Here is a 19,478-nt window from a genome sequence, read left to right as displayed (position 1 = left end):
CAGGGTCTATGTCATCTTTGAATATGCTTTCTGGAGGGTCTTTTTGAGAAAGGAAGGAGAGAAAATTCTGCGAAGGAAATAGGTATGGGGGGGATAGGAATCTGGTGTTCAATGTGTCCAGTTATGAGTCACGCAGTAGGGCATCCGCCGCCAAGACCTAGACAAACCTTACCCCATGAACCCGGGCACCCCTGCTAAGTCACGTACTCAAACGTAGCTTATCAATGGGGTGACCTATGGCAGGGGTTTAAGTTATCCTATAAATTGTTCCCGGGCGGCGGTACCCATACCCGCAATTTTTTAAATATCTATCTCATTTTGTAAATACGTAAGTGTAGAGTAATTAATTCAATCATTTTATCAGTGTATTTATTTCGTAAGAAGCGTAAAAATTTATAATTTTTAAGTTGTATATGGTATAGTATTGATTAAATTGCATTTAAAATCATTGATGCAACGAATAAGCAATTATGTAGTTTACCTAATAAACGAACTTGAAAATATGATGTTAAGCTTCTTAGGCGTTTAAAATTAAAATGTTTGTAATTTGCGATAAAAAGCCTTTTGGAATATGTATATGAATAAAACAAAAAATCATTATAACGAATAAACATTAAAAATTTATTTTACAAGCAATAATTATTCGCCTGAAACACTCATCCACATTGAAAAATCTCCTGATAAAAGATACATGACGCCTTGTTATTGCCATTGTTTCCATTGTTGACGCCATGAAATTATTGCTTGTAAAATAATTGTTACCCTTTGTGCTATGCATAAAAAATCTTGTCTTTAAAACATTAGTTTACCCAAAAAATAATAATTAAAAAATTAACTTATAATTCAATACGTCTACACTTCGATCGATGTATTATGCATATTGTTAATAAACATTGTTATTTTGTTACAAAAAAAAAACTTCTTTGTCATTATATGACGTATTTTTCGTTGCTTTAAGGACATTTTTTTATATCAATGAAGCTACAATTTGGTCGGATGTAGCGTCGCTAATGTAGTCACCGGTGAATAACTGGTCGTAATCGGAGAACCCGTCAATTTCTTCGTAATCCATTCCCATCACGGAGTTTAAAAGAAATATAATGAAAAATAACGATACCAATATTTGATACCCTGACGCAGATATTAGTGTTCCTGTCGAAAAGCTCATTACTGAAACAGAAAAAAGTTATTCAAAATTTATTTGCTGGCAGAAAAAGATATTTGTGCATTTGGAACGTCACTACGCTACAATTATAGATAAAAAATAAGAAATGTGGAATGTTAATATTTAAAAAAAAAATTATTTACAACTAGAGCCCATCCACCACCACCCTACTAGAAATCAAAGTTAAGTGTCAGTCAAAAGCAGAAATTATGCAAAATGTCATATTCAAATATGGACTATTTTACACCAATAATCTACATGTGTGCGGAATGCGTATTCTAGAGAAGACTCGTATGTATTAGTGTCGAAAAAGGCAGTGCCTTTCAATATAATATTATGTTGGCTTTCATTGAAATTTGATTGAACTACGTATTTTTTTATTTCTAGTAATTTACTTGCGATATCCATTAATGAAACGGTTATTTGCAAATATGTTGTGGTTGTAATTCCAACCAAACATCGGCTAAAGCCAGCAGCTTAGCCGTTGTTGGCGAAAACTTACCATCAATATAAAGTCAGTGGTAAGTTTCTTTAATAATAATTAATTCGATGTTTATCCTAATTCCTACTATATGTGCACGCTACTGAACACAACTATTATCTTTGAATTTAGGTCATTGTTGATTAGTACTTAACTAAAAATCAAATTCATAAATATTCGTAAAAGTAAATAGTATCAATTATAAATGGTTAGTTAAACGTACTTCTTTCTGATTTAGGGTCCGACGCCAATGGAAGAGTAAGGGTTGCACTATCCAAGTAGATTGGATGTAGTTGAGCGATACATCTCAGCACCATTTTCCCACCCCTGAAGTGGAGTTGAGAAAGAGGAAGAGAAATCATCGAAATGCTCCTTTGGAAGCCGCCTTCCAAATTGTTGAGTATTTTTGTTGCCCCTGACATCTGAAAAATTAAGTCACTTCGATTAATAAATTGCCAAAACTCTTTTATATTCTTGATGACAAGTTATATGAAATATTTACGAAATATTTATATTTTCTAATACGCTTCCGTACTAGTAGTGACATCTATAAATCGCGGAACGAAGTTTTTGAGCCGGAAAATCCTATAGGAGTTTTCTAAGTTTGACAACAGAGGAATTTTCTAATTTTGTAATATTTATAGTGGCTATATCTGCAAAAATGTGCAGCCACAAAAGCAAACTAAGCAGCATAGAAACACTAAGACAAAGTATAAAATCGGTTAAAATACAGCCATTGAATACAGGATCGTATATTATAGCGATCTAAGGTGAAAAAGCCTCGGTAAATTATTCCCCAAGCCAGCAATAAACACCGAAAAAATATTGAAGCGGCTATTAACTTTGTCTTTGATGGTAAAGTGTTATAAAATAATGATATGATTACATAAAAAGTGAACACTACAAATACTAATTATTATTATTATTTGTAGTGTTCACTTTTTATGTAATCAAGAACATTTGCAAGTATAACGAACTCGTATTATATTTCACCAACTAACCTGTCAACGTTTTTTGGCATCCTGAAAATGTTTTCATCTTTTGTAATTATTACATCCGTAAACTATTCAAGCAGAACCTACTTTTTGAGACAATTTATCGATATTGATCAAAATGCAAATCAGAAAGCCCAAAACACCGCCGAAACAATTTACGGCCATTAAAAGGAATGTCAAAGTCAATATGCTACACAAGCGCCTCTATCGGCCAGCATTGTTAACATTGTCAGTATTTCAGTGGATTTGGACGTATTATTAATATTATATGGTATTTTATGACGCTCAATCAATTTCACACAATGACATTAATGATCTGGGGATAGTTTTTGATTATAAATGAAAATTCTTGTGCTTATAAATATTGTAACTAATAAAGCAATGAAAAATTCAGTTTCAAATAGGAATTGCCAAAGACTTTTGTAATATATCCATTTTATTTTATTTATATCGGTACTTCTTTTGTCTGGAGCCATATTAAGTATAACTCACTTATTTGGTCACTGCACCGTCTATTGAAAAAACAACACAACATTTTAAGACAAATAAAGTACAAGCTTTATATTCTTATTGAAACTGCATAGTGAAAAATCTAAAATACAAAGCTGGCCAAAAAAAGATTAGAAGTTTTTAAAATAACTAATTCCCTCATTGGCGGCCCTGCATTACTGCTATTGATTACAGTTCTCGTTTCTAATAGATTCATACGAACTAAAAATATATTTCACCACAACAATGTCAATACCGTTTATAAACTCGATTATACCATTCATTAACAGCTTTAGGTTAAACGCGACGCTCATTATAATCTACATGTTGATAGATGGCGTTAATTTAATTATTTTATTATAACAAGCTGCGCGCAACATATGGTTTACAATATCAAGGTTAAATGCGACGCTCGTTTTATTCTACGTGAAAGTTTTAGTTTACAATATCGTACCAATGATTTAACCCAATATTGTATTTGCATGCCATTCTTAAAATAATTGAGTTTTTTACGGACAAAACTGTTTACTCACATGATTCAATCCAACATTGTTTAAAAAATATATAAAATTTGAAGCATATACAAGACTTACTAGTTAACTAATAATAATAAACCTAGATTATTAACTTAAATAACATAATAAGATGTTAACAAATATATACAAAACAGAAAAATAATAAATTTCGTTAAATAACATATTGCCAATTTCATAGTTACTAAACTTTACAAGACAGAAGAATTAGAGAAAAAATAAGAAAATAAAAATACTTGTTAGGTAGATAGAAGGTAGTTACAGAGTTAGAGTTAGAATTCCAAAAGACGGAGATGGCGATATTGTGAGAATTGTATACATAATAAATAAATGCCTTATGCATATATACGTAATTCAACTATCATAATTAAGCTGGTCTATCTCGACCCATCGCCTTTCACTCCAGTTGGAGGAATGGATTCATACGTCCGTCAGACATGGACACACTGACCCCAAAATTCCTAACTACCCCTCCTTTTTTCCTTCCTAGAACTTCCTTTCTTTAAAAAAACCGTCCACACAGCATCTCCAAAGGTGACATAAGCCTTATTTTCCTTAGGGCCTATGTGGGGTTAGTGAAAAAAAATCTACCTTTTGTGCCAAAATGAATCCAAATGTCTGATGTTTTTGGTTATTCTCTGGGTATTATTATTATATTTTTTTAATAATTATAAATTGTGTGGACGAGACAAAAAGTGTAGTGACAATTTTCTTGCAAATTCATTGAATAAAAAGATTGGGTTTTTGGAATTTTCAATTCTCTAAAATTTTTAATTTAATTAAAAATGTTTGTGATATTCTTTTTTAAAACTAAAATATTGCAATTTGTAAACATTAATGTATATTTCAAATACAAAAATCTTAAATGTAATTTTATCTACTTTCTAAAATTGAATTTTTATGATAATAATAATAATGTTTATTTGAGCTGGACAGAGCGGTGTGTGCAATGCTCTGCCTGCCATAAAAGTTTACATTTAAGTTAAAACATAAAAAAATCAATATAGAAATAAATAAATAAACAAATAAAAAATGAATAAATTGATGAACACATTAGGACTTTATTGTGGCTTGAATGAAATTCTCCATCTCTTGTGTAGAGGCGCTCCCTGCCACTGGGCAACAGCCTGGACAAGAGTGTTGTCCGATCTCTGGTCCGCTGACTCGTCCCGGCTATTCTGTGGCGCATGAAAGCAGCGAACCCATGCAACCTTCCTTCGGTGAACATCTGTGAGGCGCTGCATCGCCAGGGAAGGACAAATAGGGCTCTGTATGTGTGGTTGTACTGTACTTGGAGTGTGTTCATGACGCTTTGTGTGTATGTCGTGCATAGCTCGCTAGTGTAGAAACTCATACAGTATGTTTGGAAAAGTTGCTTCTTCACCGGAGGACTGCACTTGTTGAATCTTCTGGCAAGCATGTTAACTCGCACACTCAGTACTCTTCTTTGGCGTACTATGTCATTTTTATCATTTAGGTCATCGGTGATGACATGCCCCAAATATTTGATTTCGCTGCAAATTTTCAGGTTGGCCCCGCCGAGACGTAGGTATGGGTGGAATGACAGTGGGACCAGTATTTGCTTTAAATATCAGCAGAGGTGACTTTTTAGCACTGTACATCAGCCTGTGACTATCATCGTAAGCTTTGCATATTGCCAGAAGTTTCAAGGCATCTTCATAATGAATAAATATATAATAAAACATTCAAAATACCTTAGGAAATTTCTGAATTAGATAAGAAATTATTATTATTTCAAGTTTGAACAACAGATAGACAACCCTCTTTTTCTAGATAAGCATGTTTCCATGAACTATTTTAGGTCAGTATCTATTTTACGTTTCAGTTAATAAGGTTTTCACAGTCGTTTATTAATTGAATTAAATTTTTACCTCGTTTTTTAGTAAGTATGTATGTAAATGTACTTGTACCTGAAATAAATAAACAACTAAAGTGTGTATTGAATGAAAGTTTTTCTGAAACCATTTTTTTAGAGTAATAGACTGGGTGAATTGATGTATCGGTATCTTATTTTTATTTTAGAATCGTACTATTAACTTCTACAACGTCAATATTCCCTCACAAACTTCCTCTGGGACCAAAACTGATATATTTCAAAGGGGAGCCTAATACAATTTACTGCAGGCTGCCAAGAAAATTGCATTATTGAACGTTGCCTATGATAATGGAATCTATGGTTAGTGCAAAAACATATTATAATAAATTGTATTATGGGAAACATATTGCAAAAAAACGACATCTTCAGACGGGGCTTTGACCGGGGGCAATAGAGTCGCTTCGGGCGTCGCGTCGCGGCTATTTTCCATATTTGCAAAGTACCAAAATACAATGTTCATCTATCCTAGCCCTTCATACGCCTATGCACCGATGTTTTCCGATGGAAAATCGTTCAAAAATACGTGATTTATGGAGACAATATTTTTTCAGATAATTAATTATGATCTACAAGCGATTAAAATTTATCTTACAGGTAATAATAATAATATTTGGATGATTTGTATAACGCCTTTTTTGTGCAAAATCACCTCAAGGTAAGGACTTCATTTTATTCAAGTTAATCCTCCGCATTCCCAATTTCTACCAATTTTTAACGAGTTTCTCTTTTTAACTCTTTAAGTTTTTAATTTCCCAAAATCAAGTTATATTTTGAAGATAATATCTTTACATTTGTTTTTTTTTTTTTTTTTTTTTTATTCATTATAAATTTTTAAACATATAAGTTTTATGCAGTCCCACAAAGCTGTCACACATGACGGCTTGTCTGTAGGTTCTACAAATAATATATATAAACATTTTTTATATCAAAGTACCTACCTATATACAAATTATTTAGGCAGGTACGTTGAGATGTTCAGGAATACATCAATAATAAAGTTCAGAGATACATTGATTCGTCGCTTATTAGCCAACGCTTAGTGTTTTTGGGGCAGGGTCTCTCATTATTCTGAGGTTTAAAAGAATTATTAAATTTATTGAAAATCTCTGGTATTAAATATTTAAGCGTTCGGCTTCCATACTTATTTGTTACTCTTGGAATAATGAGGCCCTTATTTTCAGTGAATCTTGTTGTGTGATTATGCACCGGTTGCTTTTTATATTTGCTATCTCCCTCATTATCCATTATAATAATGTACCAAAGAAGACCCTTTATTGGAAGTAGGCCCTCAGAACCATACAGTAGTTTTAGATTACTTCTTTGTCTGTAGATATTCGGTGGTACAATTTTTTTTATTATAGCAATTTGTAAGTTTTGTATATATTTAATATAAATATTGCTTGAGTGCCCCCAAGTTCGTATGCCATATCTGAGTATGGATTCGACCATAGAAAAATAAATTATTTTAAGAGTACAATGAGGCAAAACAAATTTCAGTTTATAAAAATTACTTGCAAAAGATCGGAGCTGGTTACAGATTTTAGCCACTTGTTTATCCCATTTAAATTTATTGTCTACTATTAGTCCCAGATAAGTATATTCGTTAGTAAAGTCAATTGTTTCACAGTGGCAAATATTTTCAATTTTTCTATGAATACATTCAGAATTATGAGCAATTATTTTGGGTATATTCCATATTCTCAGGCTTTGTGATTTTACATACATACATTTATGCGGTCATGTTAATTAAATGAAATTCCCTCCATAAAAAATCTCAAAATAAGCTCCGAATATTTTTGATGATATGTTTTGTTCTGTTATTTTATATGTTATAGGCATGAAAAAATCACAGTATATCTTTAAATGCAACTAAAATATTTTTCGAAAGATTTTTGCTGTAGTTCAAGCGAGTCGTGTTTTATTAAATTTTTTCACCATTTTCCCTTAATTATTATCGTTTTTTTATATTAGCGCGCTCCCTCTAACATTCGCATTTATATATCTCCATTTCAAAGCTTACTTAGGGGCCTTAAGGTATTTTCATAAAAAAAGAAAATCACGGTAAATTATATCAGGCTAAATCGTATTTGTGGAAAAGGAAAATAGCGTAGAATGCTATAAATAGATGTCAATAATCAAGTTACTACAGGCTCCTTCAAACTCATGAATTTGCCCGGTTAAAATGGACTGATGAAAACGAGATGTTAATAGCTTTGCTTTTAAAATGTATTATCAAAATATTCAATATTAATCTAACAACTGCGCGATACAAGAGTAAACAGAGTAAAGCCTAGTTTCATAGGCGTGCATGTCCGAACGAGAATACGTTAATTCTGTGCGCCTCTCAATTACACTCCCAAGGATGTAAGGCAAGCTTATTTTTAGAGTTGTCCTTGTATGTTTTAAACTGTTTTCACCATAGATTATAGAAAGAAGAGAAATTGTTTAGGAACTATTACTAGTATGAAGCAGCATATACAGCAGCACGACCATGACGTAAAATCTAGGTACACACATAGAGTACACATCAAACTTCACGCACTATCGATGGCTTTTGCAGTTTGGTCGAAGCACGGCAAGAGTCGGCACCCGTCCATGGCAGATCCTCACTTTTGTCTATTATCTATGGTTTCTACACATTGTATATACCCATGTTAAGGCTTTGTACTTACAAGCTGGTTGTTGACCAGGATGGTGAGATTTAGGGCGGGGCGGGAGGGAGCCGCGGAACAGTTAGCCTTCATGACATCGCCAGGACCGTAATGAGGGCGGTCCACGTAAATCACGGGGCCTGATTCAGGTGGAGCTGCAAAATCATAAAAAAGGTTCCTTTTACTATGTATTTAAACATATAGGTTATTCTCACTGATGATGAATATGTTAAACCTAAATAAAGAAGAAATGTAATGGTGCTCAAACTGTTTTCTACGTTTTACTGTCAGGTCTATATCACAAATAGTGGTTCGAAAATCTGTACAAAAAGTAAATATTACTTCACTTTTTGTCGAAAGTAATTTCACAAATCTATATAAATAAAATGCATGTGTAAGTCCTACAGACTCCAAAGCTACTGGACCAATTTCACTATACACGATATACTAGAATTCACAATCTCAAAACTTTACTCCAAACCATTCACAAGCCCGAGCAATGCTGGGTACACGTCAGTTGGTGAAATTATAAACGTGGGTGTTAGGGATTAAGTAAACACTGACGTCTACGTCAATTTTTTGTGAAAACTCGTAGATGAGTGGATTAGACCCTTCAGAAATATCAACCTTATGAAAATATATCATCAATCATCAGATCTTCTAGTTTGCAAGGAATGCAAGGCTGAATTAAGCGTAATACTCGTAAGTAAGTTTTAGAAAGCGACGCTAAGATGGTTTGGGTGTGAAGAGCGAATGAACTACTAAAGAAGGAAAGGAAAATATATGATCCTAATGTGAACGGTAGAAGACATCGGGGACGCCCAAAGAAGACAAGGCACAACCAAATGAACCAAATACCTGAGTCGCGTCGTTTTTTTATTTGAATTACATGCATATGACAGATTTACAGAAGAAAAACATATGGTTCTAAAACAAATTACAATAAAATATTTTCTTTTTAACGTAACTACCCAAATCAATAGAGAAAAACGTTTCTCGTATTTGATTGGGGAATATTGCCATAACAGTAAACATAAGGTGAAAAAAGGAAAGAAATTCATATAGCATGATAACAAAAGTATAGATAACGAAATAGAAAACATAGCAGTTACTAAATTAGATACACAGTAAATGTTAATAATATTTAGAATATGGATGTGGTAAAATGAAAATAATTTTATTAAATTTCAATTAATAAATAGGTGGTAAGTACATGGAGTTATTCTATTCAGTTGGAATAAAGTAGAGCTGATAATATTGCAAGAGTAGGTACATAATAAATGAGTCAGAATAACATATAAGGGTTTTCATAAGAAGGTGTTTGAATGTGAATGAAAGAAGGAGAATGTGCCGAGATTGAGTTGTTTGGTGGTCCTCTGACTACTCCTGTCGAGAAACGGCGTGATATTTATTTAACACAAGATTTTTGGTAATGTACAATCTACGAGTACCTATAGCTATGTTCTGAAATATTTAAATCTTACGTTTTTTTAAAAGATAGACAAATATTTCCGGGTAAGAAATAACCTCAAAATATTTTAATAACTCCTAACTAAAAATGTTGTTTATGTCGTGTTGAAGAACTTATCCAGCCGAGGAATTGAAATCACCAGCTGGTTGGGACCCAATCGGGATGCCAACTTAGCCACTGACGTTAGCAGATTGTTATAGTACTATTTACATATTTAAGTAGTAAGATAGTTAATTTTTTTAATGCGACACTTCACAATTGCGCCCCTGTCTGTACAGTTGCGCCGCCACCTAGTTGAAACGGATAAAATTAATTATGTTGTATATTGCGTTATCAACACAGTTGTTTTGATCAACACAAATAATGATATTTGTATTATTTGTAAAGCGCCGATTTTGTGCAAAATCAACTCCAATTGCGCTTACCAAAGACATCCAGGTGACCGGTCACAGAGGAGGTAGCGAATGATGGGGCATCTGCAGAAACTTCACAGCTGTAGTTTCCTGCCATATTAAACTCCAGCTTCCGCAGCATTACTTGGGTCTCGTTGGATAGTGACATCTACAAATTTAAATTTCATTATTGAGTTGAGCAGCATTTCATTATTGGGTTGTTAAAAAAAATGCTTTTTATGATAAGCCATAAGAACTATCTACATTTCAATCTAGTTTGTACCTACATTTTTTTAATATTTCATTACTGTTTTCACCAATCCTATAAAAAATCAGTTCATTTTATTTAATATAAACAATTACGCTATGTACAACAAAATTTTGAAAAACCAATCGAAATTAGGGGTCTTCGAGATATGTTTGGCACCCAATAATTTTTTTTAATGACATACAACAAATCTTACAAAGGCATGAAGACACTAGGGTCTGGTGCGTTCCTTAACGCCCTGTGTGTGTGAATATGTATATGTAACTATGTGTGTATGTATATTTAAATACATATGTATATGTGTGTATATATGAGTGTATATGAGTGTATGTAGATGTGTGTGTGTATACAAATACATATACATGCGTATGTAAGTATGTGTTTATGTATGTATGTGTGTTTATATAAATTCAAGTTATTTTTCTTCTATATATATGTGTATGAATATATGTGTGTATGTGTGATTCTTGATTAAATTCCTCTGGTTTTAAAATAATTACTGTGGCAATGTGTAAATTAATACTTTACGTTTTAATATTCTCATCACATAAGCAGCTAACATATCGTTTATTAATACAAATATTCCTCACTAGTAACGGAATTTGTAGTTTTATTTACATTTAAGGTTTACTTGCAGCACGTTAAAATATTTCTCTCAATACTATATAAAACTTGGAAAAACATTTTACTGACTTTAATGGATAATATTTTACCCCTTTAGTTTTGGACAGTGTTTTTGTGAAGAAATTACAACGTTAATTAAAAACAACATGTATCACAAATGTTTATACTTTTACCTCCTTACTAATGGCCGTGATTAAGATTTCATGCAGCTAAGAAACAACCATTTACTCTACATTAAGGGTTGGTAATCAGTTGTATAGGGTCTTTAGCAAGACCCAAAACCTTAATTTATATTGTTAACCCTTAATTCAAAATAACTATAATGTTTTGGTTACCATGAAACAAGCAGTTGCCCAGTGTGGTGATTCAATGTTTCAATGCCTTGTCAGTGTCAATTAAAAAAACATTTTATATATTTATATTTTTTTTTTTTAAATTTACTCCACACAGGAGGCCCTGAAGAAAATAATTTCCCTCAGGGCCTATTTCATCTTTGGGGATGCTGTGTAGAGGGTATTTTTGTGGAGAGGAAGGAGTGAACATGGGTCTTGAAGAGTCCCATGTTGTAGGAGGGAGGAAACACAGAGGCCGGCAGTTCGTTCCACAGCCGAGCTGTTGAACTTAAGAACGAATCGTAGAAGCGACCCGTTCTCATGTGACAAGTGTCAACTGTGTACAAATGTTGGGCGCGCGTTTGGCGTGTATTCCAACTACGCACCGGTGCCGAAGGGATCAATGACGCTAGTTCCTCAGAGCATCTTCCATTGTAATACCGATAGAACAAGGACAGCATACCTACCTGACGCCTGTGCTCTAAAGATTGCAGTCCGTCTGTTAAGATTGGGGAATCTATCAAACGGACCGAACGTTTCTGCACAGAGTCAAGGGTTTTTTTCAGGTATTTAGGGACTCCGGACCAGAGATGGCTGCCAAATTCGACAGTAGGGCGCACTTGCGATTTGTACATGGTCAGCAGTTGTGTATTATTAAAGTATCTGCGGGCCCTGTACAGTACGCCCAGCTTCTGAGAGGCCAACTTTACTCTGGCTTCGATGGAGCCCCCGTACCAAGCATATCAATGGAAAGCCTGTTCGGAAGATTGCTTCCGTTGAAGGAGACTAGATTATCATTTGGATCCCTTTTAGACGTAATCAGACAGGATTGGGTCTTTGAAACATTAAATTCGACGAGATTATTTTTACCCCAGGAGGAAATACTCTCGAGATAACCGTCCATTCTCTGCTTCAAAGCCCTCCGAGCCGTTGGAGTTTGTGTGCCCTTTGGGGGCTTGTCAAACAAAAAGGCTTGTCAAACCAAAAGGCTTGTCAAACAAAAAGCCAACTTATATATAAATTTATAGTCAGAACTATCAAAGACTTTGATTCATTGGAAACATAGATCTTCATGTCGATTGAAATTCATAAAAAATCTATATTTTTTATGACTTTCGAACAATCGCAGCTTGTTAGAATACAATTCAATAGTGTGGTCCCCATATCATCAAATTCTTGTAAGAAATATGGAACACGTACAGTCCATTTTTTTAACGATTCATTATCTTTACAGTGCACGTACCTATTCAAGACATAAACTACACATTCTTACTAAATACCCTTAAAATTTATTCCCCAGAAAATTAAAGATATCTAAAAGACTCAACTTTTTTGTTTAAAATTATTCACTTTGAACTAGACTATTATGAACTCCTGCACTTCACCGACATTATTACAAAATCGAGGAACCAGGTAAAATATATTTTTCTCCAACAATAATTCCGGGAGAAACTACCACATACAAGCACCTATTTTTCGCCTTCATGCACTTGGAAACAAATTCACCTCAAATATCGACAATATTCAATATAAGTTTACCAGTATTTAAGAGATATGGGCGCATCGCATAGAGGCAATTGCATACATTTTTATATTTTTCGTATTGTTCAATTGTAAGTTATGTATTATGAACTTATATGATTATTTTAAGCCATCTACATTTTAAAAACTGGATTCTATTTTTTTCTTCTTTCACTTAAATGCAACTTTATATCTACCATGCATTCAAGCTTATTTAAAAAAAAATTATTCTGTTTATGTGTCATCTTAACTCGTGTTGACTCATTGTTAATTTAAAATACAAAGTCATACAAAAACCCATCAAGGCATTTAAAATGAATAAATATATGATAATACGAGTAGGTATAAACGTGATAAAATGCAATGACAAACATTTATTTTGATGGTAGCATACAATAATATAGATGACTTTCTATTTAGCCTTCTATTTTTCTGTTAACACTTAATAAAATATGTAAATCGGGTAAATTGAATACCCTTTATTAAAAAACTCAATTCGAAAATAATTCGATTCACTTCAAACGTCGACGAAACGGATTCCAAACAACCAAAGTAATCCATAAAATATGCAATTCGTCTGTCAAATTTGTTTTCCTCGACAAACAGCATTATTTGAACCATCCGACTGTAGTCGCCGGGTCACGTAGGTACTAGCTCCAAAGTTGTATTTCATGAAATGTGATGGCTTTATATATAACGCTCGTACCAGAATTGCCTCGGAATGCAAACACAGTAGGTATAGTAGTTTTGCACGAGTAAGAAACTCAGTTCGTGCCGTCAGTTTGTTTTACTGGGAGCATTCTGAAGAGAATACTTCTCGTGAAAGTTCGCGCGATATTATTACTTTAAGCATTTTGTTGTAAACTTTCAAGTAAAACTTTGGTGATTTATATTTGTTGTTTTTAGCTTAAATTTTTAAGAAAATTCTTAGAATTTAATTGCATCTGTATATATTTCCATAATCCGTTAGTCCCAAATAATCATGTAGAAAATCGATGAGCAAATTATTTTTTTACTTGAATATCTGCATCTATTTGAAAATGTCTTTTAAAACCATAAAAAATAAAATTAGTGTGACTGAGTATTAAACCTTCCTACCCAGGAACTGAAGTCAACATCTCTAGCACCCTCGCCAAATGCCGATCGGGTAGGACCGATATTTATTCTGTATATTAACTGCTGTAATGTAATCCTACTCCAAAGAAATGCATATATGTCAGCATGTATTTGCGTGATTGCCACCAAAAGTTGATAGAATGCATTTCAGCTCGATTGGATGTCGGGAAGTGGAATAATTTTGACTTCTAGGATTTGCATTCATTCATTTATTCCCGAAAACAAAATTGAAATACAAATTAAAGTTTTAAAAGGGCAGAATAAACAACTGTCACTATCACGTATTTAATAAGCTTCCTAAATGCTTTGTTAATAAATTTTAGGATAAATCTTGATCGAGCGCACGCATATAAATCTTAAAAAATATTGATTTGAAAGAAAACGTAGATTACGACATCACTCGAACGTTCCCGATTCTGTTTTTATCCATTTGTGCAAGGCATCTTTTCTTATGGCGACATTCGACTATAACGGGAGTTTGCTCGACGCTCACATTTTAATTATGTCTGATGAACGTATTATGAAAAACCTTATGGATGTAAGTAATTTATAATTAGGATTAATAAAAATATCACCTTACTATTGTAATATTTTATGTAAGACTTTTAATAATTTTATAAAACGTTTTTCAACTATAAAATTAACGGTAAGCACAAAATTTTATTTGTTAAGGTGATGAATTAGAAACGTCCCAAAGGATCCATCTAGAAACATTTGAGAGTTTAATTATATGTTCAACAGAAATAATTTATATAAACCCCAAGGAAAGATCGATTTTCTAGATCTGCTAGGGCAAAGTCGACCATAGGTCTGTCCATTACACCGGGCCCTGCGCAGAATATTGTTTTTACACGACTTCATTACTTATTTCGTTAAGATTCCCACTTTATTTTCTAGATTTCATAGGATAAATTCAACTGAAGGTCTGTCCAATATACCGGGGCCGCACAGTTTTTGTGCTTCACTTACGTTTTTAAGATTCTGGCTATATTTTTAGGTATTGCCTCGTCTTAAAACTGGTTTCTTCATCCATATATTTATATAAATCCCGGTTTTCAGCTTGTAGTCCCTTAACTTCGGCATATCAAGCGGATCAAAAGCGTAACTTTAGATCATTCGACCTACAAAATGTAGTATCAAAAAATAATAGCATTGTCTTACATCATCAACGTGTATCCTTGGTATTGGCAGGTCCTTTGATATTAGTACATCCAGCAGGGCAAAACTGCAGATCGTGTTAGTGATAACACTGTCTTACATCAACATGCGTTCCTGGTTATAGGAAAGTTTTTCCGACTTGAGCGTGTCGGGCCCCTTAAACCAGAAAGCCTTTTAACTTAGGTTTATCTGCGGATCCGTTGGTCTACAATATGTGGTACAATACAAAAATAATATGTTCTTACATCAACTGGTATCCCTGGTATTGAGAATCCTTTTGATTTGAATGGCGCCTGTACCTCAGTCTTCAAAACACTGTTGAGTAATAAATGAACAATATTGACTTACTTATCTTATCAGTATTTCTGTATCTGCACTTCCTTTGGTCTACAAAATTTTGATAACTAAAAATAAATACAATTGTATTACGTCAATATGTATCCCTTGTAAGGGGAAGTCCTTCGTCTTGGGAACCTCTTGCGGGGAATATCTGTAGATCTCGTGCTGGCCGCGATACCACTTGACGGTGTAGAGCGGCGCGCCCTGCAGCTCGTAGAAACAGCTGAGCACCGCGTGCTCGCCTCGCCGGACCACGGAAGGAGTGATCTGGAACGTGTTCTTCACTCCGAGGAGACCTAAAAACACATTACTATTAATTGATAAATTACACCGATTATAAGTCGATGAGAAATAAATTAAAGTTTTTCATGGATAAAAATATTTGTCTTTTGGTGTGTTATTTTGCGCTTTTTTAATCAATGTTTTGGGTTGACTTGCAGTGTCCGTCATCAGGGCAAATGGTGCCAGTTTACTTGTTAGATGTTTTCAAGACATTTTTCCTGATGGTGGACAGTAATTTAATGAATTTTAAAAATATATGAAACCTGGAAGTAAGCGTGGCTATTAAAGATAAAACTTTTTTAAAGATAGACGGGAATATTTTTTTAATATTATCACAATTAGTTTTATAAGTGGGACAGTTATAAAGGGTTTTAAATTTAAAATTACGATAAATAAAAGTGCATGGTAATGTTTATGAAGAACTTTTTGAAACATGTAATTCCAAAAACCAACATTTTTATGAACTGCAACAAACGGTTTAGTAATACTAGGAAAATTCTTTTTTTGATTTTGCATAGCTATGAACAACACTTGAAACAATAGTTTTATTTCTTTTAATTAATTGAACTATTCCTTTATAAGGCATTCATAAACTCTCATGTTTTACAAAATAAAAATACAGCGATATATTGATATAAATTTTAAAACCTTTTTCCATCTTTTTAAAGTTTTAAAATGTTTCAATATATCATTGTAAAGGGATAATACAACAAAGTGTCGATTTCAAAAATAAAACCTTCAACTTCAGTAATTTATTTTTGGATTGAGATTTTTCTCACTGACCAATAAGATGCATCATCTGGGCAACAAGTATAGGGGTACTATTGATATATTTATTGACTCTATTTATAGAATTAAGCGTAATCTATACCAGCACTTTTTTTGAATCCTACAAAATAAAATAGCGTTAGTAAAATAGTTTTAGTGATTTGTCTTAAATATGTTATTGTTCTAGATTCTAGTTTTCATAATATTTTATATTACTGTTACATGTTTTACTAATATTATTTTATATTCATCGGTTTTATTTTTTTTTGTTCTGATAGCTTACTAGATACCTTCTGTTTTTAAATGTATGTAAAAGCCCGGCTGGGCGTTAAACCAAAAAAAAAAGAATATATTTGAATCCTCAGTGAATCACTAATGGCATTTTACTAAAAATACAAAAACTTAAGAAGCATTAAAAGTTCATGTTACTTTATCGGAGAATCTAAATGTAATTGCCAATCGTTATGTTTCACAAGTAGAAAAAATCCATTTAATTAAAAAGTAACTGTACGTAATATTACAGTTTTTTTATGTGAACAAATATACAATTTCTAGCTTCGTATAAAAGTAATCTAAAATCAATATAATTAAAATACAAAACAGAACGTTTACTCAGGTCTTTGCCTGAGTATGCATGTTTATAATAAACGAAAAAGTTTGTTGAAGCATTGTAATTAAGGGCATGCGGAAAATTCACCTTTAATTTCAAAACACACTGAAAAAACAAAGAAAAGCACTACACTTTCAAACTTCATTATGTTATGCCACTATTTCATATAAAAAGTTATCCACTGCATGAGAAAATGTTTAGAACTTCTTTATTAACATAATAATTGTTTCAAACAAAAAACACGAAAGTTTATGAGACCCTAGACTACCTGCTACGATAGTTGGTTGCGTATTGCGTTTGAATTTGCCAACAGTTTCCACCCTTATACAAGCCGCTACGAGCTACGATATATCGTAGAGGCAGGACAGTACTACTATACTTCTACGAATAACCAGTCTACATGTGTACTGTCATATAGGAACCTACAAAGTTATTTTTTCCTCTCTGCGTTTGCGTTGTCCGTGTTTGACCTAGGCGTGTTCGCGATGAGTACTACTATCGGTAGTCCTCAATCGGTTTAAATTGTAAATTATAAGCAGGCACGACGTATGATATATATTATGTACACATGAGATATTGAAGAATTAAAGCTTTAATGCTTCAGAAAACGAACGCTATGGAAAAAAGTGGGTTAGTCTTTTTACGGTCTTATGTTGAGGTTATTTTGAAAACGGGTTGTCATAAGTCTTGAATATTTTTGTGAAGGTTTGAAATGAATTAGTTATGCAATTTTTTGTGAAATATCTCGATATGACGTTCTGTTGAAAATTCTTTGGTAATCGTTGCTTGTCTCCGTAATTTTAAACGTCATCTTTCTTTGTAGATTCAACAGAAAACAACGGCTTAATACGTTCGTTTAGTAATAGTTTTTCGAAAAAATTTCTACAGATGATTGGAAAAATTTTCAATCAATTTTTTGAAAACAAATTATAGTGTTTTTTTGTGAACTTTTATTTTTAAATCGAATGATTACATTTTATACATTTTTTATCAGTTGTTTTAGTTTTAGGTTTATCCTTTGAAAAAAAAATTAAGCAGACCGTATTTGTATGTAAAACAGCGAGGCGGGTATGGGAACCGCCTCCCCGGGAACCATTTATTGGAAAACCAACACAGATCGCAGGTCATAGATCACCCCATTGGTTCGCTAGACTGGTGACTTTGCAGTGGTGCCCGGGTTCATGGGGTGAGTTTTATCCGGGTCTTAGCGTTTGTTCACCAACTCTTTGGTAGGTCAAATCAGGAGACTGGTTAAGGGAGACCTTTTGACCTCTCCAACAGGACTCTCTCGGGAGGAATGGATTCATACGTCCGTCATTTCTGAACTCACTGACCCCCAGATTCCTACCCACCCCTCGTACCTTTATCCTTCTCAGAACTTCCCATCCTTTATTTCCTAAAAAGACCCTTCACGCAGCATCCCCAAAGATGACATAGGCCTAATGTGTGGAGCTAATGTAAAGAAAAAAAAGTGATTAACATTATACAGGTGACTAAAATAAAGAAAAAAATTTGAGGATTTTGATCACGCCGATAAACTAAAATCAAAACAGAAAACGGTAACTTGTGTATCGTTCCACAATTTACGACCGAGAAAGAATGTTTCACGTGTATTTGTTATTTATTTCCACAACTAGATGTACATACAGAATCAAATGCCTTGTTTTGTAAATAGGTTCCTGCTGCAGATTGCATAGACTTTCAATGGCCACCAACCGTATCAATGAATTAATGTTGTGTGCTTCGAATCCGTCCTGCCAGTGTGACTCTGAGACAAATTTATTTCATTAACCACCGCCTGACATATGATTTGTCTCGGTTACTAGAACTGTTCAATTTAGTGCCTCAGCTAATCCGGGGACTTTAATTGCATTCATAAACTAGTGCTTAAACTAGAACTTGTGCATGTATAAATATGTGAAAATACTAGTGCAATGGATAAACTAAGTATTAATTGTTTATTAATTAAAGTCAGGACTTGCTACTGATTGGGACGTCAATCATTGTTTAAGAATCCAAAAACAACAGAAGATACTCTTAGTAGAATAAATTAGTAGTGCACTTCTGAGGTATTATATTAAAGATAACGATGTTACAAAAAATTATTACTTAATCATTTGCAATCAGTTACTTAGTTGGCATCATGCTTGGTTCCCACGCAAGCATCGTGAGTTCAATTACTATACCAATAAAGTCCTCCTTCACGCCACAAGCACAATTTTCCGCTAACTGTGATGGTTGTACGAGATTTTCAAACATTGTCAGGATACCCCAACATTATAATATTTAAATCTCAAATAAAAAGCTGGATACTTAACATAGGGAGATCTGAAATAGAAAATATACTGATATCAAACACAGACTAAAACCGAATCTACTAAACTGA

General features: G+C 33.3%; 1 protein-coding gene across 1 annotated transcript; it reads right to left on the bottom strand.

The window, feature by feature from the left end:
- Window positions 1-456: 456 nt before the first annotated feature.
- On the bottom strand, window positions 457-17,349 carry LOC149417982 (uncharacterized). The gene is made up of 6 exons (XM_089639270.1): window positions 17,180-17,349; window positions 15,523-15,728; window positions 10,108-10,243; window positions 8,233-8,366; window positions 1,870-2,068; window positions 457-1,170 (listed from the first exon to the last, which is right to left on the bottom strand). Exons 1-6 carry the CDS (start codon window positions 17,235-17,237, stop codon window positions 968-970), a joined length of 936 nt encoding a protein of 311 aa, XP_089495396.1. The 5' UTR covers window positions 17,238-17,349; the 3' UTR covers window positions 457-967.
- Between the last annotated feature and the right edge of the window lie 2,129 nt (window positions 17,350-19,478).

This window comes from Hesperophylax consimilis, chromosome 14 (genome assembly GCF_061612785.1).
Source record: "Hesperophylax consimilis isolate HC1 chromosome 14, BYU_Hcon_1.0, whole genome shotgun sequence".
In the NCBI taxonomy this organism is placed as follows: Eukaryota; Metazoa; Arthropoda; class Insecta; order Trichoptera; family Limnephilidae; genus Hesperophylax; species Hesperophylax consimilis.
The sequence above is the reverse complement of the archived record's forward strand: the minus strand, read 5'-3'. Positions and strand labels throughout refer to the sequence as shown.